At 43.0% G+C, this 24,748-nt stretch overlaps 1 protein-coding gene across 1 annotated transcript in view; it reads right to left on the bottom strand.

Moving 5' to 3' along the window:
• The window catches only part of HNRNPM (heterogeneous nuclear ribonucleoprotein M), a 169,358-nt gene that overhangs the window by 52,353 nt on the left and 92,257 nt on the right, over positions 1-24,748 (bottom strand). The window contains exons 8-9 of the mRNA XM_083179038.1: positions 23,838-23,887; positions 15,622-15,679 (exon numbers count right to left, since the gene is read on the bottom strand). Coding sequence (XP_083035164.1) covers positions 15,622-15,679; positions 23,838-23,887 — 108 coding nt within the window. The remainder of the gene's footprint in view (positions 1-15,621; positions 15,680-23,837; positions 23,888-24,748) is intronic.

Below are 24,748 nucleotides of genomic sequence, written 5' to 3'. Positions count from 1 at the left end.
TCAGTCTATCAAGAGTGAACTGTGAACTCTTATAAGGTTCTAAGCGCAGAGACAAAGAGGAAATCACAATAATAAATTGAGTGATTGTTGAAATTTTCCCTAATGTCATTGTGACTGCCAACCTATTCCATACCAAACTAATCTACTAGGGTTCTATGAAGAGGTTAGCAAAAACCTCGATAATGGAAATGCTGTAGATGTGATTTTCCTAGATTTAGCTAAAGCATTTGATACTGTCCCACACAAGAGATTGATTAATAAAATGGAGAACCTAGGATTGGGTGAAAATATCTGCAGATGGGTAGGGAATTGGCTATGTAATAGAGAACAAAGAGTGGTTGTGAATGGTGCTGTATCAGATATGATACCGGTACTAAGTGGAGTGCCCCAGGGTTCGGTTTTGGGGCCCATTTTGTTTAACATTTTTATTATCGATATTGGGATGGGGTTACTCAGCAATGTATCCATCTTTGCTGACGATACAAAACTTCCCGACAAGCTGCTGTCACGATCAAACTTTTTAGAAGTCCTACACAGGGGAAGTGTTAACTATCTGTGAATTATTTGACACATCACAAAAGTTAAAATAAACAGTAATTGTATATGTTGTCAGTTGAAATTATGTTGACAATTGCAGTCTAATTACAACCACCACTTAGCCCAACCATAAGGGTTCCAAACTGCAACACTTTCATATTTCTGTTTGAAGCACTCTTGTAACAACTGAAAGGCAGTATTTACACCTGCATAATGAGAGAGTAGTATATATAAACTATCCGTAGTGAGATAGCTGACTAGTTCTAGCCTCATATACAAACCGTAATCAGTAGCAGTTCTAACTGCACTAAGGGTATAACAGGAGGCAAACTGGTCGACACATATTAGCGCCGACGTAAAGGCTACTCATCAATTTATGCAACCATTCCTAATGACTTCATACAATCCGAAACAGTATTTCACACTATTATTCAGTCTTTTCAGACTAAGACACGAAAACACTATTTGTTACAAATAAATGTATTAATACAAGTGTCAATTGAAGATACCTGCAAGAAATATAAGACTTATACATCAGTACAGTGTGCTGCCAGAGAGCCACTTTATTTTTAACACACTTTATTCCTACATTGTCACTTTTTGTTATGCTGTCTTGTGTTTTATATTTCGCAAATTTAAAATAAACGGTTCATTATGTTTAGAGACCTTCTAGGTACACCACATTTTTGACAATCTTTCTTTTACTTGCTGCTTCCGGTTTCCTTTTATTGTGACATTTTACTTATTATATATTGTTGTCAATATACCAATGTAGTCATGTATGTATATGGTCTTATAAGAATAACTTAGCATTGTGTTGAGGATTGGAGAGGGGATGGTAGCTGCTGTATCTCGTTTGATAAAATAATTGTACCAGCACTTATTGTATAAAGGTTACTACAGAACCAAATTATTTTACAAAGTACAGTATCTTTGTCTGGTGCTGTGCGCTAAGGTAGACCTTGTTTAGATGGTTGTTGGTAGATATCTACATATGTTTAGTGTCTGTTTTATGCGTCTCCGAAACAATGTCATCTGTTGGCAGCAAGTGAAACTACATATTTCTCTCCCACATGCACAAACACAGAGGTAGACTAGCTTTCAAAGCATTTGCTTCAAACGGGCTTACTAGTTTCCTATTCTTTGTAGTGAGTCAAGCTGACTATTCTATGGATATATCAGTTTGCTAGAAGACTGTCAATTATAGAACCACCTTATCCTCTACTCATATTGCTAGTACCTGAATGGCACCATTAAAAACTTGTTGTTACACCAAGAGTGTGTTCTATCATTTTTATGAGTGCAGACTTTTCACATAGTCCTAGTTACGTTTTACTCACTTTTTACAGAGAGGTTGATTTAGTTTCTCTGCGCAAGTCTCATTGGCACTGGATGCCGAAAAGCCAACAGGCTACGGTCATGTTTAAAATATTGTGATGGGACACTGTACGTATATACACACACACACACTAATATACAGTACACTTAAATTGGGATCAAAGTTAAAAAAAAAAAAAAAAAACAGGTCACCCAAGTGTATAAAGGGGATACAGTCATATTGCCTACAGCATTTAGATCTACAAGCATTAGGTCTACACCACTAGGTCGACCTGCATTAAGGTAGACATGACTGAAGGTCGACAGGGTCATTAGGTCGACTTTTAGAAGGTCAACAGGTCGACATGGGGAAGGTCGACAGGCAAAAGATTGACATGGGGTCATTTGACTGTTTTATGAGTCGACATGTGCCGACAGGCGGAATTTCATGCCCTACCATCCACTAGGGCGTGGTGGGAGAATAAAATAGTGCGCCGAGCATAGCGAGGCACCGTGCCCGAAGCATGGCGAGCCCAGCGAGCCATGCAAGAGGACGCAATGCTATGTTGACGCTTAAAAAAAAAACAACAACAACAACATGTCGACCTAATGAACCTGTCGACCTAATGAACCTGTCGACCTAATGAACCTGTCGACCTAATGAACCTGTCGACCTTCAGTCAGGTCGACCTAAATGCAAGTCGACCTAATGGTGTAGACCTAATACTTGTAGACCTAAATGCAGTCCGACGAATGATCCCATTCAGTATAAAGCAAAGACTGGTAACCAACTGGAAAATGGATTTTACAGAATGTGGAGTTACCCCTATTTTAAAAAGGCAGCTTACTTCAACCATAGCTTTACATTTTTTATAATATTTATAGACTGCTAAGTCTAAAGGCCATTACTCGCTACTTATTCTTCTAGATCTTTCTGCTGCGTTTGACACTGTGGATCACACTGTTCTCTTACAAACACTACACTCCCTAGGTCTTAATGATACAGCCCTTTCCTGGTTCTCATCTTACCTATCTGATCGCTCTTTCAGTGTTCGCTTCTAATGCAGCCCACACACGCATCGATTTAAGAATGCGTTTTGTACTTTTAAAGTACAAAACGCATCGCGCGTACGATTATCGTGTTGTATTAGCGCGGCGTGTGCGACGCGATGCTGTGCTATGCGCGTTCCCGGGGGGCGATTTTAGATGTCCAAAAAAGTATGTGCAGCAGGTACTTTTTAGGACATTATCGCATAGCATCGGGCTCAGCATTATACAGGCATACGAGCCGATGCTATACGATGGTGTTTTTTTTTGGAAATAATTACATACAAATTGGTATCAACAACTTTATTGCAGGTTTGAAACATGTGAACTCGAACAAAATAAAGGTCAGAAAAAGCCAGTGAAAAAATGTGCTTAAAATCGCACAGCATCGCATCGCAGACAGCAAAATAACCATCACATCGGGTCATGCTTAATTCTGGCAGAAAAATTGTAAAGAACCATTGTACAGCCAAAAACGCATAGCACTGAAATCGGTGCGTGTGTGAGCACCATGACTCTACTTCCACTTCACTACCTCTGTCAGTTGAAGTCCCGCAAGGCTGTCTTAGGTCCTCTGCTTTTCTCAATCTATACTTCCTCTCTTGGCAAACTAATCAGCTCTTTCGGATTTCAGTATCACTTCTATGCGGATGATACTCAAATCTATCTATCAACCTCAGAGTTGTCACCAGTGGTTTTGGGCCGAGTCTCTGAATGGCTCTCTGCCATCTCATCTTGGATATCTTCTCGCCAACTCAAACTCAATATTTCCAAAATGGAATTACTTATATTCCCACCAACCAAGAACAGTTATTATCCTGATATCTCCATAACTGTTGACAACTCGACAATCTACACTACCCCACAAGCTCATTGCCTCGGGGTCATCCTCGACTCTGAACAGTCCTTTCTTCCCCACATTCAATCTGTCTCCAAATCATGTTACAGGCATCTAAAAAACATATCCAAAATACAACCGTATCTCACACAAGACACTACTAAATCTCTTATCCATGCATTCATTATATCCTGCATTGATTATTGCAATAGTTTCCTAACTAGTCTTCCCAAGAACAAACTCTCGCCACTGCAAGCCATTTTAAATGTGGCTGCTAGGCTGATCTTCCTTGCAAGATGCTCATCGTCTGCTGATCCGCTCTGCCAGTCCCTCCATTGGTTGCCTGTATCTTACCGTATTCAATATAAAAACACTTCTACTCGCATATAAAGCTATTAACCATACTGCACCAGCATATATCTCTTTACTCATCACAAAATATCTCCCATCTCGACCACTCTGCTCTGCACAAGATATGCGTCTCTTCTGCACGGATCACTAGCTCCCATTCACTATTACAGGACTTTCATCGGGCTGCTCCCATCCCATGGAATGCCCTTCCACGCACAATAATACTCTCCACTAGCCTCCAAACTTTTAAGTGTTCCCTGAAAACTCACCTCTTCAGGCAAGCCTATCATATTTAACTTCCATACGCATAACCCTCTGAGGCACTTATGTATTATATAGCTTTTTTTATGGACTTGTAACTTGGTGGGACTGCTATGCTATTACTGGTGCCTGTCCTTGTGTTTCCCTCCTATGTCCCTATAAATTGTAAGCTTGCAGAAGGGCCCTCTTACCTCCAAGTCTGTCTGTTACCCAGTTTGTTTCATCACTGTCTACTATTGTAAAGCGCAACAGAATCTGCTGTGCTATATAAGAAACTGTAAATAAATAATAAGAAATAATAGTGCCTCTCTCGACACTCAATGTGGTTTCACTTTTGCAAACCCTACCCAATAGGGACAGCAATATGCTAACCATGATGTTGCTTTATTTTGCAGAAAGTCCTTCCTAATGTTTGGTTCTGTAAGGAATGAATGTGTTTATAGTATTTGTATAATGTCCACACCTGCAAAATGAATTGTAATACAATTTTAATACCTACCGGTAAATACTTTTCACGGAGTTCATATGGGATACTGAGGTCTCGATACATTGGGGAATAGAGGTCATCCGACAGGAGACAGGCACATACAGTTCTTCAACCAGGGTGTGCTGGCTCCTCCCCTCTATCTTCCCTTACTAGCCAGTTAAGAAACTATGCCCGAAGGAAGGATAACATATGTGAGGTAGGATTTAACATGAATAAGCAATGTGGTGAGATTGGCACCAGCACACTGAAATACACACAACAACTCTCAACTAGATTTAGTTAACCCTGCTATTGTGTCATAAAACATAATGGGGCAGATGTATTAAGCCTTAACAAGAGATAAATGCACGGGTGATAAAGAGAGATAAACATCCAGCCAATCACCTGCTAACTGCCATGTTGCAGGCTGTGTTTGAAAAAAGACAGTAAGGAGCTGATTGGCTGGATGTTTATGTCTCTTTATCACCCATGCATTTATCTCTTGTTAAGGCTTAATACCTCTGCCCCTATAACTATCACTGAGTGATTTGTAGGGAACAAAATGTCACCAAAACTCAGATGCTCCAACTCAGGTCAACGGACCTGTAAGGTACAACAGTAGTACTAAAGCCAGTGTCTCGCAAGCTGCAAGAACAGCTGGAACAAGATCAAGATTGCAATTAAGATCAAGATCAGTAATTGCAATCAGAGCACCGCACTGAGACGGGCACTCAGTATCCCATATAAACTCCATGAAACGTATTTACCGGTAGGTATTAAAATCCTATTTTCACTATCATTCATATGGAAGACTGAGGTCTCAATACATTGGGGAGGTCCCTAAACTTCCTGAAAGGGCGGGAACGTGCGGAGTCTGTTGCAATACCGCCTGCCCAAACTGGATATCATCCTTGGCCATAGTGTCAAACTTATAAAATTTGACAAAGGTATGTTGACCTGACTAAGTGGCAGCTCTACAGAGCTGCAATGCTGAAACACCCCGAGCAGCCGCCCAGGATGCGCCCATCGCTCTCGTGGAGTGAGCTCTCACAGAAGCTGGCACAAGCAATTGTGCTGCCACATAAGCCTGTTGTATGGTGGATCAGATCCACCTAGCAATTGATTGCTTGGAGGCCGGGCAGCCTTTCTTTTGTGCATCATAAAGCTCAAAAAGACACTCTGCCTTACGAACACGTGCAGTTTTCTCTTGACGTAAGCTTGCAGAGCTCTGACCACATCTAAGGATTCTGGTATATCCTGATATCCTAAGCTGGAAGGTACCACAAAATCAACTGGTTCACATGTCCTAAGCTCTGCTCTATCCTGATGAAAAATCAGATAGGGACTCTTGGGTGTCTGAACTGAGTGCTCTTTCATGAAAGTCCAGGCCAACCTGCAAAAAACACAGAAACAGTTCCAGTTTGATGTCCGCTGGTGGAAAATTCGTCTTTTCGCACCATGCCGCATATCTACGCCAAATCTTGTGGTAGTGTGACGCAGTCACTGATTTCCTGGCCTGGGTCATAGTATCAATTACAGAGGAATGAAACCTCATTTGAGCTTAGATCTGCCGCTCAACTTCCAGGTCGTTAAACGAAGCCGCCCTAATTCCTGGTAGATGGAGGGGCCTTGGACCAGAAGATCCCTTCTGAGAGGCAGTCGCCACGGATCTTCCACCAGCATGTTTTGCAGACTTGCATACCATGCCCTCTGAGGCCAGTCTAACGCTATTAGAATCACCTCCACTCTTTGGCTTCGGATTCTTTGTACCACTCTTCCCAGCAACGGGAGAGGTGGAAATAGACTATACCGTAGTCAGAGCATCTACCACCTTTGCCTGTGGATCTCTTGTCCTCGAGCAATATCGGTCGACCTTCTTGTTGACTCTGGAGGCCATCAGGTCTACCTGTGGGAGCCCCCACAGATCCACAATGCTTGAAAATACCGGGGGATGTAGACCCCATTCCCCCAGATGAAGGTCGTGGCAGATGAAAAAGTCCACTTCCCAGTTGTCCACCCTGGGAATGAAGATGGCTGAAAGTGCCACTGCATGAATCTGACAGGCAAGGATCTTGGTGGCCTCCCTCACGCAGGCCCTGCTCCTCGTCCCTCCTTGCCGATTCAGGCACGCAACGGTCGTTGCGTTGTTTGACTGGACTTGGATCGTCTGACCTTCCAAGAGGTAGTGAGCTTGTAACAAAGCGTAATAAACCGCCCTCAGCTCCAGATTGTTGATATGGAGCTTTGCTTCCAGGTGCGTCCATTTTCATTGAAATTGCACCTCTTGTGTCACTGCCCCCAACCTAGCAGCCTGGCATCTGTTGTCAACCGGGTCCAGTCTTGGATTCCGAATCTCCGTCCCGTGAGGAGGTTTGGGGTGTGGAGCCACCACTGCAAAGACTGTCTTGTCCTTGCCGACAGGCAAATTAAACTGTGCATGTGAACATGCGATCCGGACCACTTGCTCAATAGCTCCCACTGGAACCCTCTAGAGAGGAATCTCCTAAACTGGAGATTATCGAATGAGGCCACCATATTTCCCATCAACCTGATACACAGGTAGACTGATACCCTCTCTGGGTTCAGCACTTCCAACAATAACTGCTGGAGTGCAGCAATCTTTTCCGCCGAAATAAAGACCCTCCTCTCCACCGTGTCCAATATCATCCCCAAGAACAGGAGACGCTGAGTCGGCACTAGAGAGGACTTGGGTATGTTCAGGATCCACCCGTGGTCTGACAGCACATATCTGGTAGTCTTTATCGCTACCTGCAGGCTTGACTGACTCAGCTTTCAGGAGCAGGTCATCCAGGTATGGGATAATGTTTATCCCGTGTCCTTAGAAGGAACATAATTTCCACCATCACCTTGGTGAACACGCGTGGGGCGGTGGACAAGCCAAACGGCAGGGCCTGAAACTGGAACTGCTCATCCAGAACGGCGAAACGTAAATACGCCTGGTGTGGTCCCCACACTGGTACGTGAGGGTAGGCATCTTTCACGTCTATGGACGCCAGGAATTCTCCCTCCTCCAATCCTGCAATTACCGCCCTTAAAGATTCCATGCGGAACTTGAAGACCCGAAAGTAAAAGGTTTAAAGATTTTAGATTTAGGATCGGTCTGACCAAGCCAACCGGCTTCGGTACCACAGAGATTGGAGAAGTATCCTTGGTTCCGCTCCAGTGATGGTATAGGTATAATTACCTGAGCATCTACCAATCTTTGCACTGCTTGCCTGAGGATCCTGCGATCCTCCGCAGCTGCTGGGAGTCCGGACTTGAAGAACTTTTGAGGGGGCAGACTCTCGAACTCCAGCTTCTAACCGTGTGAAATAATATCCCTGACCCACGGGTCGATGGAGGAAGCATCCCACACATGGCTGAAATACTTCAACCGAGCCCCACTGCGAGAATATCTTGTGGTGGGTGGAGCCAGTCATGCAGAGGGCTTGGTTGCAGCTGAGCTGGCACTACGGTCCCAGTTGGAAAGGGCTGTTGTTTTTCAGGTTTTACCACGAGCACCTCTAGTGGCGTTTGAGCCACCTCTTGCCTTAGGCCGAAACTTAGAAGTCCGAAAGGACTGCTGGGCATTGCATGAAAAGGGGCGTCTCACCGGTGTGGATGGCGGCAGGAGGAAGGTGGACTTACCGGCCGTAGCCTTAGAGATTAAGTCGTCCAATGCGCTCCCAAACAATCTGTCCCCTGTGAAGAAGTAGATTTTCCAAACTGTGCTTGGAGTCCACATCAGCGACCCACTGCTGTAACCATAAAGCCCTTCTGGCCGAAACAGCCATGGCTGAGTTACGTGCATTAATGGCGCCCAATTCTTATTGAGTCTCACACAGCTTTTTTGCTGTATCCTGGATGTGCCGCAGCTTTTCAGCCACCGTGGCCACATTCATGTCACCCAACAAACCTTCCTGGAATTGGTTGGCCCAGGTAAAGATGGCCTTAGTAGTTCATTAACATCTGGAGGGCCGGTGTTGCCCAGCCCTGCCTTAGGGTATGGGAAGAGTAAACAAAGGAAGAAGTTTCAAAACTGTAAATAGGTTGGGCAGTGGGCATGGTGGGGAAGGCTGTAGAGCAGGGGTGGCCAACCGGTCAGAGGCAAAGAGCCGAAAAATATCGTTGGTCAAGCCAAAGAGCCAACATCATGCGCGCGCCAAAAAGGGGTGTGATCGGGGGAGTGGCCAGGGACGTGGTCATATGACACAAGGGGAGTGGCCACATGACAAAACTTTATGCCCCTAGTGCCAGATATGCCCCCCACAGTGCCAAACATCATATGCCCCCCACAGTGCCAAACATCATATGCCCCCCACAGTGCCAAACATCATATTCCCCCCAGTGCCAATCATATGCCCCCCACAATGCCAAACATCATATGCCCCCCACAGTGCCAAACATCATATGCCCCCCACAGTGCCAAACATCATATGCCCCCACAATGCCAAACATCATATGCCCCCCACAGTGCCAAACATCATATGCCCCCCACAGTGCCAAACATTATATGCCCCCCACAGTGCCAAACACTATATGCCCCCACACTGCCAAACATTATATGCCCCCCACAGTGCCAAACATTATATGCCCCCCACAGTGCCAAACATTATATGCCCCCCACAGTGCCAAACATTATATGCCCCCCACAGTGCCAAACATTATATGCCCCCCACAGTGCCAAACATTATATGCCCCCCACAGTGCCAAACATTATATGCCCCCCACAGTGCCAAACATTATATGCCCCCCACAGTGTCAAACATTATATGCCCCCCACAGTGCCAAACATTATATGCCCCCCACAGTGCCAAACATTATATGCCCCCCACAGTGCCAAACATTATATGCCCCCCACAGTGCCAAACATTATATGCCCCCACAGTGCCAAACATTATATGCCCCCACAGTGCCAAACATTATATGCCCCCCACAGTGCCAAACATTATATGCCCCCCACAGTGCCAAACATCATATGCCCCCCACAGTGCCAAACATTATATGCCCCCCACAGTGCCAAACAACATATGCCCCCACAGTTAGGAAGCTGGGCCCTCCAGCACAGGTGTTGCCCACAGTGCAACACCTATGCTGGAGGGCCCAGCTTCCTAACTAAAAGCCCCACCTAGAGGGCCAGGAGGGCCCAACAAACAAATGAGCCACGGGCCAAGAAGGCCCGACTAATGCGCCCACAGGCCGGAAGGGCCTGAATGTGCCCACGGGCCTAGTGCCTGACACCCGGTGGTCTAGGGTGGATGGGGGGTAGGAGACCAAAGGCCCCTACCTGGTGTTGGGAGAGGCCGCTGGGGGGAGCTTCGTTAGCTCCCCCCAGTTCCCACCCCTGCTGGCCTCTCCGGGAGCCATCTTCTTTGTTCTTCCAGAAGGCGCCGGAGATCTTCTGTCTTGATCCCGGCGTCTTCTGGCCTCTTCAGCGGCGCCAGAACTGTTCTCCCCGCCGCCGTCTTCTGCGCCGTCCTCCGGCGGCTTCTCGCCTCTTCAGGAGCGCTCCTGCGCTCCGCCGGCATGGAGACATCTCGCCCTCCCGCTGGCGTCTGATGTCAGACGCCGGGGGCGGGGTGGAAACGGCGCGGCGAGCGCTGATTGCCTCGCCGCGGCCGTTTCCTATTGGCTGCCGATGCGGCGTTTTGAATTGGCAGCCGAATTGGCGCCAAATTCAAAACCCCGATGGGAGCCACAAATTTCAGCGTGGCGAGCCGCATGCGGCTCGCGAGCCGCGGGTTGGCCACCGCTGCTGTAGAGAGTCTACTGTGGGGGAGGTGGGTACGAGGAAATTAGTAAGGAATACAAATCAGTCCAGAGGAGAAATTAAACACAATGCTAGGGACACAAAAAAAAATAAACATAAATTGAAATGCCTACTGGCAAAATGCAAGAAGCTTAGCAGGTATTGTGGTCACTAGGGACGATTATGACATTATTGGTATTACAGAACATGGTGTAACGAGTCGCACACCTGGGCATTAAGCATGGAGGGATATACACTCTACAGAAAAGATAGGGAAAATAGAAAGGGCAGGTGTCTGTGCCTATATGTAAAAAATAACTTAACATCGTGTGAAAAAGAAATGAGCACAGGTACAGAGGAAGATTACACGGGGGCGTGTGTGCAGAGATAACCGACAATAATAATAATAATAAAAAAAATAATAATCGAATAAAATTTTAAAAGGGGGTATGCTATAGACCTTCGAACATAAACGAAATGGACGAGTCTTCTTTTAAACCAAATCAAACAATCACCAGATCAGGGTCAGGTATTAATTATGGGGGATTTTAATTTACCTGATATGGTTTGGAAAATCGAAACATGTAAAACAGCAAGAAGCAGTGGGTTCCTAAGCTTAAAGACCAGTTTATCACACAAACGGTAGAAGCTCCAACTTGTAATAAGGCATTATTGGATTTGGTATTAAAAAATTACATAGATCTAGTTTCAAACACAAAAGTAATTGAACATCTAGGGAACAGTGACCACAATATGGTTTCACTGGAAATCAACTTCAGTAAATTACATCAAAGGATCGGCTAAAATACTTAAATTCAGAAAAGCTAACTTTGAATTATTCAGAGAAGCCTTAAAAATAATTTTGTGGGAAACTGTTTTTGAGGGGAAAAATGCTGAGGAAATGTGGGATACTCTAAAAAATGTACTCGAATCATTAACTATTAAATACATTCCTAAAGTAAATAAGAGTAAATTCAATAAAAAAAAAGCCACCATGGTTGGACAAAAAAGTTAGGTCAACAATCAACAATTAAACAAGAGCATTTAAATTCTATAAAAATAAACTTAAAATGAGGAGGCGTTCACCAATTACAAAGAATCAAACAAAATTTGCAAAGGGGCAATAAAAGTAGCTAAAAGGGATTATGAAGCCTGCATAGCCACTGAAAGCAAAACTAACCCCAAGAAGTTTTTCAAATACATAAATAGTAAACGTATAATTAAGGACAACATACTCTAGGCCCACTAACCGATATCACTGAAAAAAGTTTTACGGAGGATAAGGATACTGAGGAACTGATAATTAGCTCTTCTTATCAGTGTTTACTAACAGGAAAGGTACCAAAAGACTGGAGAATAGCAGAGCTAGTGCCATTATTCAAAACAGGAAAAAAAGGAGGATCCCGCTAATTACAGACCTGTTAGTTTAACATCAATAGTAGGTAAACGATTTGAAGGATTTTTAAGAGATGGTATCCAGGAATATTTAGACCTTCATAGTTTACTCAGTAATAACCAGCATGGGTTCGTGAAAAATCGTTCATGCCAAACTTATCTACTTGGTTTCTATGAAGAGGTTAGCAAAAACCTTGATAATTGAAACGCTGTAGATGTGATTTTCCTAGATTTTGCTAAAGCCTTCGACACCGTACCACACAAGTGGTTGATAAATAAAATGGAGGACCTGGGATTAGGGGAAAATATCTGCATATGGGTAGGGAACTGGCTGTGTAATAGAGAACAAAGAGTGGTTGTGAACAGTGCCGTTTCAAATATGATACCAATACTAAGTGGAGGGCCACAGGGATCGGTTCTAGGGCCGTTTTTATTTAACATTTTTATTAACAATATTGGGATGGGTTTACTCAGCAATGTATCCATCTTTGCGGACAATACAAAACTGAGCAGAGTTATTAAATCATCAGAAGATGTCACCACGCTTCAAAATGATCTTGACAATCTAGATGAGGGCAAAAAAGTGGAAGATGAGGTTCAATGTGGACAAATGCAAGGTCATGCACCTTGGGAGACATAACCAGTGGGCTAGTTACCTAAGCGGGGATGAATTGGGTAAATCAGTCCTCGAAAAGGATCTAGGAGTCCAAATAGACAAACTAGGGTGTAGTGCTCAATGTAATATAGCAACTAAAAAGGCCAACAAAAAACTCTAGCATGTATTAAAAGGGGCATGGAAACAAGGGATTCAAAAGTAATTATGCCTCTGTACAAATCATTGGTTAGACCACACCTCAAACACGGAGTACAATTCTGGGCTCCACACTATAAAAAAGGACATCATAGAATGAGAAAAAATCCAAAGAGCAACAAAGCTTATTAGGGGAATGGAGAATTTAAGCTACGACGAGAGATTAAACAAGCTGGGACTATTTACACTAGAGAAGAGACGTTTAAGGGGGGACATGCTCAATATATATATATATAAATACTAGGTACTTGTTTCCTAGAACGGCCACAATCGTGAGTGATCGTGGCTCTTAATTAAGGGACACGATCCTCACGATGTGGCCGATTTTTTACAATTTTTTCACTTTGATTGACAGAAATCGGGTCAATCGGTCGGTCGCGACCAATTAAAATCGGCCGCGATGCGACCGACCGATTGACCCGATTTTTCCATAGACTTCAATGTTAAAAAATCTTTTAACATTGAAATCGGTCGGTCTTGTGCCATTATAATGGCACAAGATGAGATGGACTTGATTAAGTCCATCTCACATAGGGAAAAATGATAAAAAAGGTGAAATGGGCCAATATGACCCATTTCACATTTTTTATGTGCCCGCCATGACCCCACGATAGACGTGAACCCGAAGCGTGGCGAGCGCAGCGAGCCCGCGAGGGGCGGCGGTGCGCGTCCTCCGACCTTTTCATTCCCCTACTATCCACTAGGGCGTGGAGTGAGAATATAATAGTGTGGCGAGCGCAGCGAGCCACCGAGCCCGAAGCGTGGCGAGCGCAGCGAGCCCCGCGAGGGGACGCGTATAGCTGTGAAGTTAGACGCGTCCCCTCGCGGGGCTCGCTGCGCTCGCCACGCTTCGGGCTCGGTGGCTCGCTGCGCTCGCCACACTATTATATTCTCACTCCACGCCCTAGTGGATAGTAGGGGAATGAAAAGTTCGGAGGACGCGCACCGCCGCCCCTCGCGGGCTCGCTGCGCTCGCCACGCTTCGGGTTCACGTCTATCGTGGGGTCTAGCACACTTATTAACATTTGGGGGGGCAATTTAAACAAATCTGGTGAAAAAAAAAAAAAAATCGGGTGAAAAATCGGTCGATCGGATCGGTCGCATCGTATGCGACCAAATCGCATGCGATGCGATCGATCCGATTTTTTATCTTACGACCACAACGATCTAAATCGTTGTGGCCGTTCTAGGAAACAAGTACCAAATACATTAGGGGCCAATGTAAGGAACTGTCAAACACCGTTTTTTCTGCAAGACAGGAATCTAGGACGAGAGGGCACGAGTTTAGATTAGAAGAAAACATTTCTTTACAGTCAGATCAGTCAACCTTTGGAACTCTCTTCCTGAAGTGGTGTCGGCAGACACTATACATACGTTTAAAATAAGGTTGGATAAACATTTATTGGTTAAAAACATCCACGGGTATGAATAAGTAACATAATCTGTCTTTAAAATATCAGAACATACTTTAAAACCAGGGATAAGCTACTATAAAAACATAGGTTGAACTAGATGGACGCAAGTCTTTATTCAGCCTCACCTACTATGTAACTATGTATCGTTTAAGTTCGAAGTCCCCGGGACAGGGAGCATCACATTTTTAGGACACGAAGCATCCACTACTGGAGGTTCCTCCCATGCCTTTCTTCCCACAGGTTCAAAGGGGAAGGCAGACTTAAAACGCTTAGAGACTTGGAAGCATTTCTCAGGATTTTTCCAGGCTGCTTTGAACACGTCCTCTAAATCAGACTGTTCTGGAAACACTACATCCTGTCTCCTATGAGAGACAAAGAAAGGATCCCCTTCTGTTGGAGCAGCCAAATGTAAATCTAATACCTCTCTAATCACTAGGATAAGGTTCTCTGTGCACTGAATAGGAGGCTGAGACCCCTGAGAGTCTTCTTCAATTTCATCCTCCTCCATGCCATCATCTTCCCCCTCCTCTGTATCAGGTTCGGGGGGAAATGGCAGCCAGTGCCTGCTTACGGGACACCCATGGCATGGGTGTTAAAATATCCACCCTAGCAGTAAGCACAGCTGTATAGTGCTATACTTGCTGTCTCTGCTGTCAGAATCTCTCTCTGTACTGCTGAGGAGTGATTTTCTGCTGCTTTAATGTGTCCACAGCATGAGAAGAAGCAGTGTATAGGCACGATGGAGGCACTGGTCCTGCTCTGAACTAAGCCCGCACATCTAAATGGCGCTTGGGCTATACTTATATTTAGACTGGCGCCTGCAGGAAACCAGGGGTTAACTGCGCAATCGGAATATGCCCTGGTGGTCCAGTGGCAGTTACTGGCATCCAGTATCAGCAAGGGCTGTCAGCGGTCCCTGTGTAGGGAACCGCCGCCATCTTGCCTCACACGAACCGGGTACCCCACTGTGGGGACCCGGGGTAACATTCACCACTCGATGCTTTCAGGCTGAGCCAGGGGTGTGCGGCATGCTGGGGGGGTGCACGCTGCAAAGCCCACGGTAACAGCACCCTCTCATGTCAGTGGACCTGCAGCAGGGATCAGTTTGGTACCTTAAGAGGCCGGCAACTGTCCCTTTCCACGAAGCAGGGAAGCTGTTTAGCCCAAACAGCCACCCCAAAATAATAAAAGTAAACTGAAGAAAAACTCTCTGGAGCTCCAGGAGAGTGCATCCTCTCCTGAGGACACATTTTCTAAAACTGGCTAGTAAGGGGAGACAGAGGGGATAAGCCAGCACACCCTGGTTGAAGAAATTTATGTACCTGTCTCCTGTCGGATGACCTCTATTCCCCAATGTATTGAGACCTCAGTATCCCATATGAATGATAGTGAAAACTGAATAGAATTAAGGTTTCTAAATATTTTAAAACTCACGTGGAAGTTGTGGAGGTCGATCTGCGAACATGTCACCTTTAGGCATTGCTTTGTCATCCTACAATTATAAAAGAAGTTACAAAGCTTGCATCAAAAGGAAATACACCAAAACTTTCACTAAACAGGGAAAAATATATATATATAGATAGAACAAAGAAATTTTCCCAGTGCGCCCTACGTAAGAGTGTCCTCCACCAGACCAAATAATAGAATACAGTAATGATTCTGTAACAGGAATATTTAATACAAATGATTTAAAAATTATAATAAAACATAATTTTCATCTGTATATTCATTTCAGTCAGTAAAAGAGAAACCCAACGCGTTTCGTCGCCCCAGCGACTTCCTCAGGGGTTACTTAATCCAAAAATGGCTCAGGATTGTATAAAGAGCTTTCAGGATTCTGACTTCATATATAACGGATGAGTCCTTATAAGGACTTAGATCCTATATAGTGTAGTGTGGTTTTTCAATTTCCAGATGGTGCCTTTTTTGTGTAAAAAGGATAGGGGAAAGGATTCAAGATGAATCAAATGAATCCACTGGTTCCTTACATGAGTTTTCACACCACCAAGCACTGGACCAAACTGCAGGTTATATATATATATATATATATATATATATATATATATATATATATATATATATATATATATATATATATATATATATATATATATATATATATATATATATATATATATATATATATATATTTATTAAATAAAAGCGAAATAATGAACATCCATAAGATAAAAACAAAAGCATACTACCATGATCAAGAAAGATACTACATAAGGTCATACTTTAAACATTGTAAATGAAAAAACTTTGTTGTAACATTAAAATAATTTTATTAAAGCCCCATACACACTAAATGAGAAAGTAAAAGATATAGCTCAAGAGGGCCCTTCTGAGCGATGTCTTATTATCTTGTCTAGTGTTTATGCTCCTTACATCTAAACCGTTCAGATGAGGGAGTTCCTCTTTAACAGCTGCAGCATGGCCCTAACTCCCTCATCAACACTCACTCCCCGTAATTGGCAAGTATGTACGTAAAGGCTATGCTGAGCAGTGCTGGAGCCCAAAGGACCAAGTGTATCCAGGTAAGTACATGTAAGTTTTTTGTTCTGATTGGAACTTCTTTTAGGCAAATCCACTGAGCCAGTCACTTGATCACTCTAGCCGAGAGGCACATTGGGAAAAAGATCTTTTTAAATACAGATGGAGCTGCTCTGTGTTTCCGTCGTATCGCTAGAGCTGGCAGACTGTGGGACTGGGTAGTGCGAGACCCATTCTGGCTTACAGCACAGGTTGGCAGATGGCGCAATGGGATCAGCTCCAACTGTAATGGGCAACTTCAATTGCTGCATGTAGTTTTTCAATGAAGACATCTGGAAATGTCCTCATTACAGGAGCAATTTATGAATGGCATAACAATACATTAAAATGACAAGGTATTGGAGGACTAACTATTGCTTTGGTTCTACATTTACTGTACCACACCATTTTTTACAACAGAAAAAGAGTATTGTGTGAGTGCACTGAAAGTCAAAAAATATATACTCAAAAATTAATCCGTAAAATATAACTTTTAATGATATTCAATAAAAACTGTGAAATATTAAAATATAGTAAGTAAAGATAGAAAGAATTTTTTTTATCATACATTGTATAATTGTAATGTATTATTCTTATTTTTCACCAACTTCACATGCAATGTAAGATATTATGTGCACCTTCTCCCCTGCTCCCAGGGGTTGAGAATGTGTGGCAGATTGGACAGATTTTAGTGAGGGTCCATATGTGTCCCGCTGTTTTAATAGAATTTTACAGAGCGGCTGTGAGGCTATTTCATTTGGGTCTTTATTGTACCGTCCTCACACAAACTATTCCAGGGCTCAACTTCTTAAGCCCCTTATTATTTGAAACAGTGCAGTGCAAATCTCATGATTACATAAACCCGGTTGCTCAATTATATCTCCAGCGTTCTACGCTATCGATCCCTGGAAGCACCAGTGATCTTAACTAGCATGCACCGCTGACGTGCTCTGAAAGGCACACACAGACTGTGAGAGTCGGCTGCTATTGCCTGTATGTTACTCGTTTGGTCTGTCTGCCCGTATCTCTGGTTATGCTAGTCTCCTGCTTCCTTCACTAAGCTGTGTCAAATCAGGACTCTGACAGACAGCGGGTCGGCTAGTGCCGCCGGCGACGGAACCCGCACTGTCTGCCAGTATGTACGCTGTATCTGCCTCTATAATTTAGCTATTCATTCTATCTGCACAATACATATTGCATACAATAACTGCATTGAATTTTGAATACTGTCACACTACATTAACAGCGGTCATTGAACATTTCACCTAAGCTTCATCTGGGCATCAACCTGACTACCCTCTGCACGGGCTTTAAATCCCCGCCCTATCTATTGATTGGCTCTTACTTGTGACGCATTAGCTCCGATACTAATTTGCTATTTTGCCATGATATAACTTTTACTTTATTTTCCTTCCTCTCTGTATAATATTTTGTGTATTTTACTTTTGTATTCCAGCATGATGGCTATACTATTTTCGGTACTCTTTACCTAGAAGGGCGCCAGCGATTGAAATCGCGGTCGTCGGGGGTAAATCGGGATGCCCGCGATGACCGCGATTTTCCCATAGGGAACAATGTTAAAAAGGCTGATTGACCGCGATTTTACTGTTAAATGCCTCAATGGACCCGATTTGGCCATAGGAATCAATGTTAAATGGGCCACAGAGCCCATTAACCCTTAAATGTCCCCCCCAATTTTTAACGCCACCCCACGATCCACGCCAACCCGAAGCGTGGCGAGCGCAGCGAGCCCGCGAGGGGCGGCGGTACGCGTCCTCCGACCTTTTCATGCCCTACTATCCACTAGGGCGTGGAGTGAGAATATAATAGTGTGGCGAGCGCAGCGAGCCACTGAGCCCGAAGCGTGGCGAGCGCAGCGAGCCCCGCGAGGGGACGCGGATACCTTCACAGGTAGACGCGTCCCCTCGCGGGCTTCACAGGTGTCGGCGTCGCCACGGACACCTGTGAAGCCCGCGAGGGGACGCGTATAACTGTGAAGGTATCCGCGTCCGCTCGCCACGCTTCGGGCTCGGTGGCTCGCTGCGCTCGCCACACTATTATATTCTCACTCCACGCCCTAGTGGATAGTAGGGCATGAAAAGGTCGGAGGACGCGTACCGCCGCCCCTCGCGGGCTCGCTGCGCTCGCCACGCTTCGGGTTGGCGTGGATCGTGGGGTGGCGTTAAAAATTGGGGGGGACATTTAAGGGTTAATGGGCTCTGTGGCCCATTTAACATTGATTCCTATGGCCAAATCGGGTCCATTGAGCCATTTAACAGTAAAATCGGGTCCATCGCGCCTTTTAACATTGATTCCTATGGGAAATCGGGAGCATCGCGTCGCGGGCATCGCGGGTACATTTATGGCCGCCCGCGACGCGACCGACACGATTTCCATGTTTAACATGGGTTTCAATGGGAAATCGCGGGCATCGCGTCGCGGCCAGACATAAATGTACCCGCGATGACCGCGACTGGCGCCCGTCTAGGTAAAGAGTACCCTATTTTCTTCCCCTCCAGCGCTTTTATTGTCCTATCATAATAGATATGCTTTGTTTTTAGAACTGTAATTGCTAGTGCTATCCTCTCTTCCTTGTTTTTTTACTCTTATTTCCCTTTTCTTATTTTTAAAAAGTGTGAATGTATTCGCTATTCTATATTCATATAATGGTTCCCTAATGTTCCCAATTTCAATTATCCCTCATTATTAAATTTATTGTGAATTTTTAAAGTAGTAATAATAGTATTCATATCTCAATCATTGGTTTAGATTTATTTCATTATATATATATATATATATATATATATATATATATATATATATATATGCACCATGTGTTGTTATATTTTGCATTCTCTGTTATTTGAGATTATGTGTAGTGTACATCTCTTCTTTTTATATCTATGTTTTATTTACCTGTAATATTTTTTATTTTTTTTAAATTATTTAGTTGATATCATGTTCATTCATCTCATTGTGATTTTTTCATTTTTCGTATATCATTTTATGGGTCATTTTTGTGATCTACAAGTGTGTGATAGTCAGTTAATTAGTGTTTTGATATGCCTTTAGTGACGTGAGTGAAAAATAATTAAACAAAATAAAAAATAAATTAAATTAAAATTAATCAAACGTGTGTGGATACATTATAAACATTACTATAGCAGTCCATCTTGATGATGTACCATTCTTGGAAAAATACAACCTAAACCATAATACCTACTCCAGTTATATAAATAAGGCTAATATGTTTAGCTCTTTTAGTGTTCAAAAAAAAATGTGAATAGTGTTATGTGAATTTATGCTCTTTCTACGAGAAAAACAAATTAAATGAATGACAAAATTTTCTAGGGGTTTTATCCTGAGAATTTGTGTTCTAATTTCTCTTGAGTCTCTCAGTTCTTTGCAAAGGATCATAAAAATATTTTCTCTCACCCATTTTTTCTATGTACCAGATATAATATTTTCTTGATGTTCTATTATACATTTTATAAAATGCATTTGTTAATAATGGGGTGTATTCTATTTTTCTGTTAGAACTTGTTTTTTTTATAACTGTATAGGACGTATTTTAGTGTTCCTTACAGAGGAACCATATGGGGGTTAATGTTATCAATTGTCCAGAATAGCCACTAGTGCTGCAATCCATATTTCTTTAAGATAAGGCCTCCTGTCAGAGTCTAGTGTTTGAAGGAAGGAGTTTCAGGTGTCTTTAAAATGCATGGGTACTATTCATAGGTAGGACTTTAAGGAGAAGGGGAGAAAGGGGGCAGAGAGGAAAACACATAATTATGTGTTCAAGGCTTGAAGCCTTATTCTTCCCATGGAGACCTTTATTTGTATTTATATCGATCATAATTATCACCCATCTTTATTCTACACTTTTTCTAGATGTTATTTACCGCTGTTTGAAGAAAAGATGGTTTTGGATTTCAGATTTGTTAGTTAAACAAAGGCTTATTTCACTTTATCAGATTATGTCTGGGTGTTATAATGTTCTTTAATGTGGTCCTAGCTGTTCTTTTCATAGATATCGTATAGGTATAGTGTGGGGTATACTGTAATCCTTATTGATAGAGAAAGTTGGTCGTGTTCTATTCATATTTTTATAAGAAAGAGGAAAGTCTTGTACATGTATAGCTAAAAAGACTGGTGCGGGAGTTCTTTGTTTGTATATGTACCACACCATTACCTGATATGTGTTGATTAAATTATGATGAAGAAAATATAGGAACTTAAAGCTATAGAAGTGCACAGGGACTATTTTTTTTTTACATTATTCCAGTCATACAATACATGCAAAAACTGTATATGACTAAGGACCCGGGTTGGAATAAGCATTTCAAAATACTGAATTGTGTGTTAGGATTTGTAGCATCTGAATATCTCATAGTTGTTGAATAAAAATGTACCAAAATACTTGAAGGGACAGGAGCTCCAGACTTGCCAATATAACCCACTATAAATAGGATGCAAAAATGTATTCGTCTTTGGATGTATCTGGTAATACACTGCACATAGCTTCTAAATACATGACACATGATTTTGGTACTCCCCGTTAAATCCATTTCTCTGAATCTACAGGGGACACTGGAATGTAGACTTTACAGTGGGTATAGAAGTGTAGTAACTGGGAGCTGGCACATTAAAAAAGTAGCATGCCATCTCCTTCCAGCTATACCACTCCCTCTTTGTAAACTGTGCCGAGGAGAGCAGGAAATTCAAGCGAGAAGGAGGAGCAAAGAGACACAAATAGGTGTAAAAGGAAAAAAAACGGGTACAAAAGCAAAACCGCGGAAAAAAAAATCCATCACCAAGGCAGGAAGAACAGCGCTGGAAGGGCGTCCAATGTCCCCTGTGGACTCTGAGAAATGGATTTAAGGGTGAGGACCAAAATTATTGCCTCCTTCATCCAGCAGAGGAAAATGGAATGTAGACTTTATAGTGGGGATGTCGCATACCTCCCCATCCCTGGTGGGAGAGCACTGAGAACCCTGCAATGCCACAAGTCCAAACTGGAAAAGCAGAGGCTGCAAAAGGTGTTAAACCTGTGTAAACGGACAAGGTTGACTTGACCACATAGCCGATCGAGTTTATAAAGGAAACCCCATGGGCTGCTGCACAAGAGGAAGCAACCGAATGTAGAATTTGTCCTGATCTGTTCAGGGGGAACCTTAGATGCAGCTAAATAAGCTTGGCTTCATCTAAGGTTTGGATGCAGGCCATCCAGGCCTAATGCAATCATACCAGACATACAATGCGCATGTTTTCCACAAAAAAAGCAGTGCTATCCACAGAGACCCTGACATTAAAAATCCTAGATGCAGCAGGAGAAGCATCAGAAAGAACTGGTACCACGAGAGGATGAATTAAGTGGAAACTCAAAACCACCTTAGGAAAGAGACATGTGCGTATGCAGTTCCGCCCTGACCCCATGGAAAATCAAATAAGGAGTGCGACACGATTAAGCACCTTATTCAGACATATGCCTGGCAGAAGCTAGGGCAAGGAGTAATACCACCTTCCAAGACAAGTATTTGAGCTCCACTGATTCTAATGGATCAATCACAGATAACCATTTATCTGAGGATCTGGAAGCTAGACTACAGATATCTTTGGAAGCCTCTTCTAATACCCCTTTCACACCAGAAAACGCAGGGATGACGGCAGAGATGGGCAGGAGGTGGAGAGTACTCATCCCGGGGTGCTGGTCCTCGGTGCAGGCCGATGACAGTTCAGACGGCGGGCGCAGATGTTATCTACAAATGCCGCCTGTCCTGTCATCTGCGCCTGCCGCCTGTGTGGATCCCCGTCTGACAGCACACACCAAGGACCGGCAGCCCGGGTGAGTACCCATACCCCTTTCACACTGGCCACTACCCTCGGTTGAACTCGGGAACAACCCTGATCCACAGCAAGGTTGAAATCCCGATGTTATGTCTGTAAAATGTTGGAAAAAACACAATAAAAACTTATTGAATTTAAAAAAAGGTTGAAATACCGGGAAGTTTTACCGGGACAGGGGCTTCCAGTTCTGCAGATAGGTTACACATAACCTGTGTAAGCTGGGAGGCCCAAAAATCAGTATCTTGACTAGGGGTCTGCTTATCAGATTCACATGTTGCACACAATAAAGAACTTACCGACGGATCTGGCATAAACTTGTCAAAACAAGTGACAGCCTTTTCAGCGGCTTTTGAACTATTTCCTGCCATAGTTATACTGTTAATAAGGACAGAAGAGGCAAACAAACACAGAGCAGAATAGAACAGTGAATGAATAACAGGCTAGATACCAGAAGGGTAGAGGGGAGCCTAATAGGTTTATAGAAATGCTAAAAACAAGCAAACAGACAATCTTGGGCTAAATCTCTCCGACTACCAATGTAACTTACTACTTGGTGTAGCTTTGCAGCTTTAAAATGCTGTTTAGTGATCAATGCCATCCCCCATCAGCAGGATGAGACAAACCAGCATAGCAGATTCACCACATGTAAAGATTAAACTGTCTCTCACACATGCCAGGGCTATTAGGAAGCAAGGGGTCTAACTGCTTTTTAACGCAGGGCATCCCGCTAACCAGTTGTCCTGAAAAGTCAAAAACATGACCAGATCCCAAAAGCACTAAACGTAGACTGAGTTGGGTAGGGGTATAGAGGGGAGGAGCAGACACACTTCTCTAATTAATTAAAATGCCAGCTCCCAGTTACAACACTTCTATACCAACTGTAAAGTCTACATTCCAGTGCCCCCAGCTGGATGAAGGAAAAATGAAGGAAATATTGAGGGCTACCATGTCTAATTTAACAATATTCATAAGCATGTAGTCAACAGTATTTGTTATACAAGAAGGCATTTTACAAATTATGCTAGAGTAATTGTCTTCCACTCCTGGATTCAAAGCAGAAATATGAAATTGCAGTGAAAAAAAAATAATACATTTTAATACTATTACCCCTTCAAATCCAGTCGCCTAAACCGTGACGGCTGGCATCTGAAAGGACTAAAAAAAATAAATAAAAAAAAATACAAAAAAGTATATTCATGTGTTGCACAAGTAAAATAGTTAATTAAGTGCACACCTATCATCTTCTATCGATCTATGAATACACTTACCATTTTCACAATCATAGGTCTGTCAAACAGTAACTGTCCATTAAACATCGCTAGCAGACAGTTAAGGACAATAAAAAGCTTTGGCACAATAAAACAAAAATGTGTATTTCATATACTAAATTGCTAGATCATTTATTCACACACAGTGGCATGAAAGCCTTTTTTAACCCCCCTTCTTGAATTTTTTATTTTTGCATAATTGAAAATCTTAAAATAAAAAGCTGAACATAAGAAAAACAATCCAATTAACCCCAAAACATCAGGGTTAAGTTATCACGCAGTGGAAATAGTGAACCGCTAGAGAAGTGCTCATAGCAACCAATCCGTTTAGCACAGGTCTTCAACCTGTGGCCCTCCAGATGTTGTGGAACTACATGTCCCAGCATGCCCTGAGGTTTTTTGGCATGCTCTTATAGGAAAAAATGTGGCAATGCATGTTGGAACATGTAGTTTCACAACATCTGGAGGGCCACAGGTTGAAGACCCATGGTTTAAAGGATGCATTTGTCAAGTACATTCTATAAAAGTATATAGGTAGATACAGGTTGAGTATCCCTTATCCAAATATTCCGTATCCAAATTATTCTGAAAACTATAGTCTCCAAAACTGGGGACATCTGTAACTGGCACTACTAGGGAAATAACATGTAACTGACACTAAATATGTGCAAGAACATGATTGCTTGGCATTCAAATTCAGTGTCTGAGATAGGACACAAACTTTGTTTAATGATTTAAAACCTTGTTTCATACACAAAAAAAATATATTTGTGTTTTTTTAATGTGTTGATGTGCTTATCCAACATAAATGCAAGATACCTCATTTAAATATAAAAATAATCCAAAATACGGAATAGTGCATTATCCAAAATTCTTCTGGCCCCCAGCATTTTAGATAAGGGATACTCAAC

Source organism: Crinia signifera, chromosome 1 (genome assembly GCF_055691185.1).
Source record: "Crinia signifera chromosome 1, ASM5569118v1, whole genome shotgun sequence".
NCBI classification, from domain to species: domain Eukaryota; kingdom Metazoa; phylum Chordata; class Amphibia; order Anura; family Myobatrachidae; genus Crinia; species Crinia signifera.
This window is presented reverse-complemented; position numbering and strand designations above follow the sequence as displayed.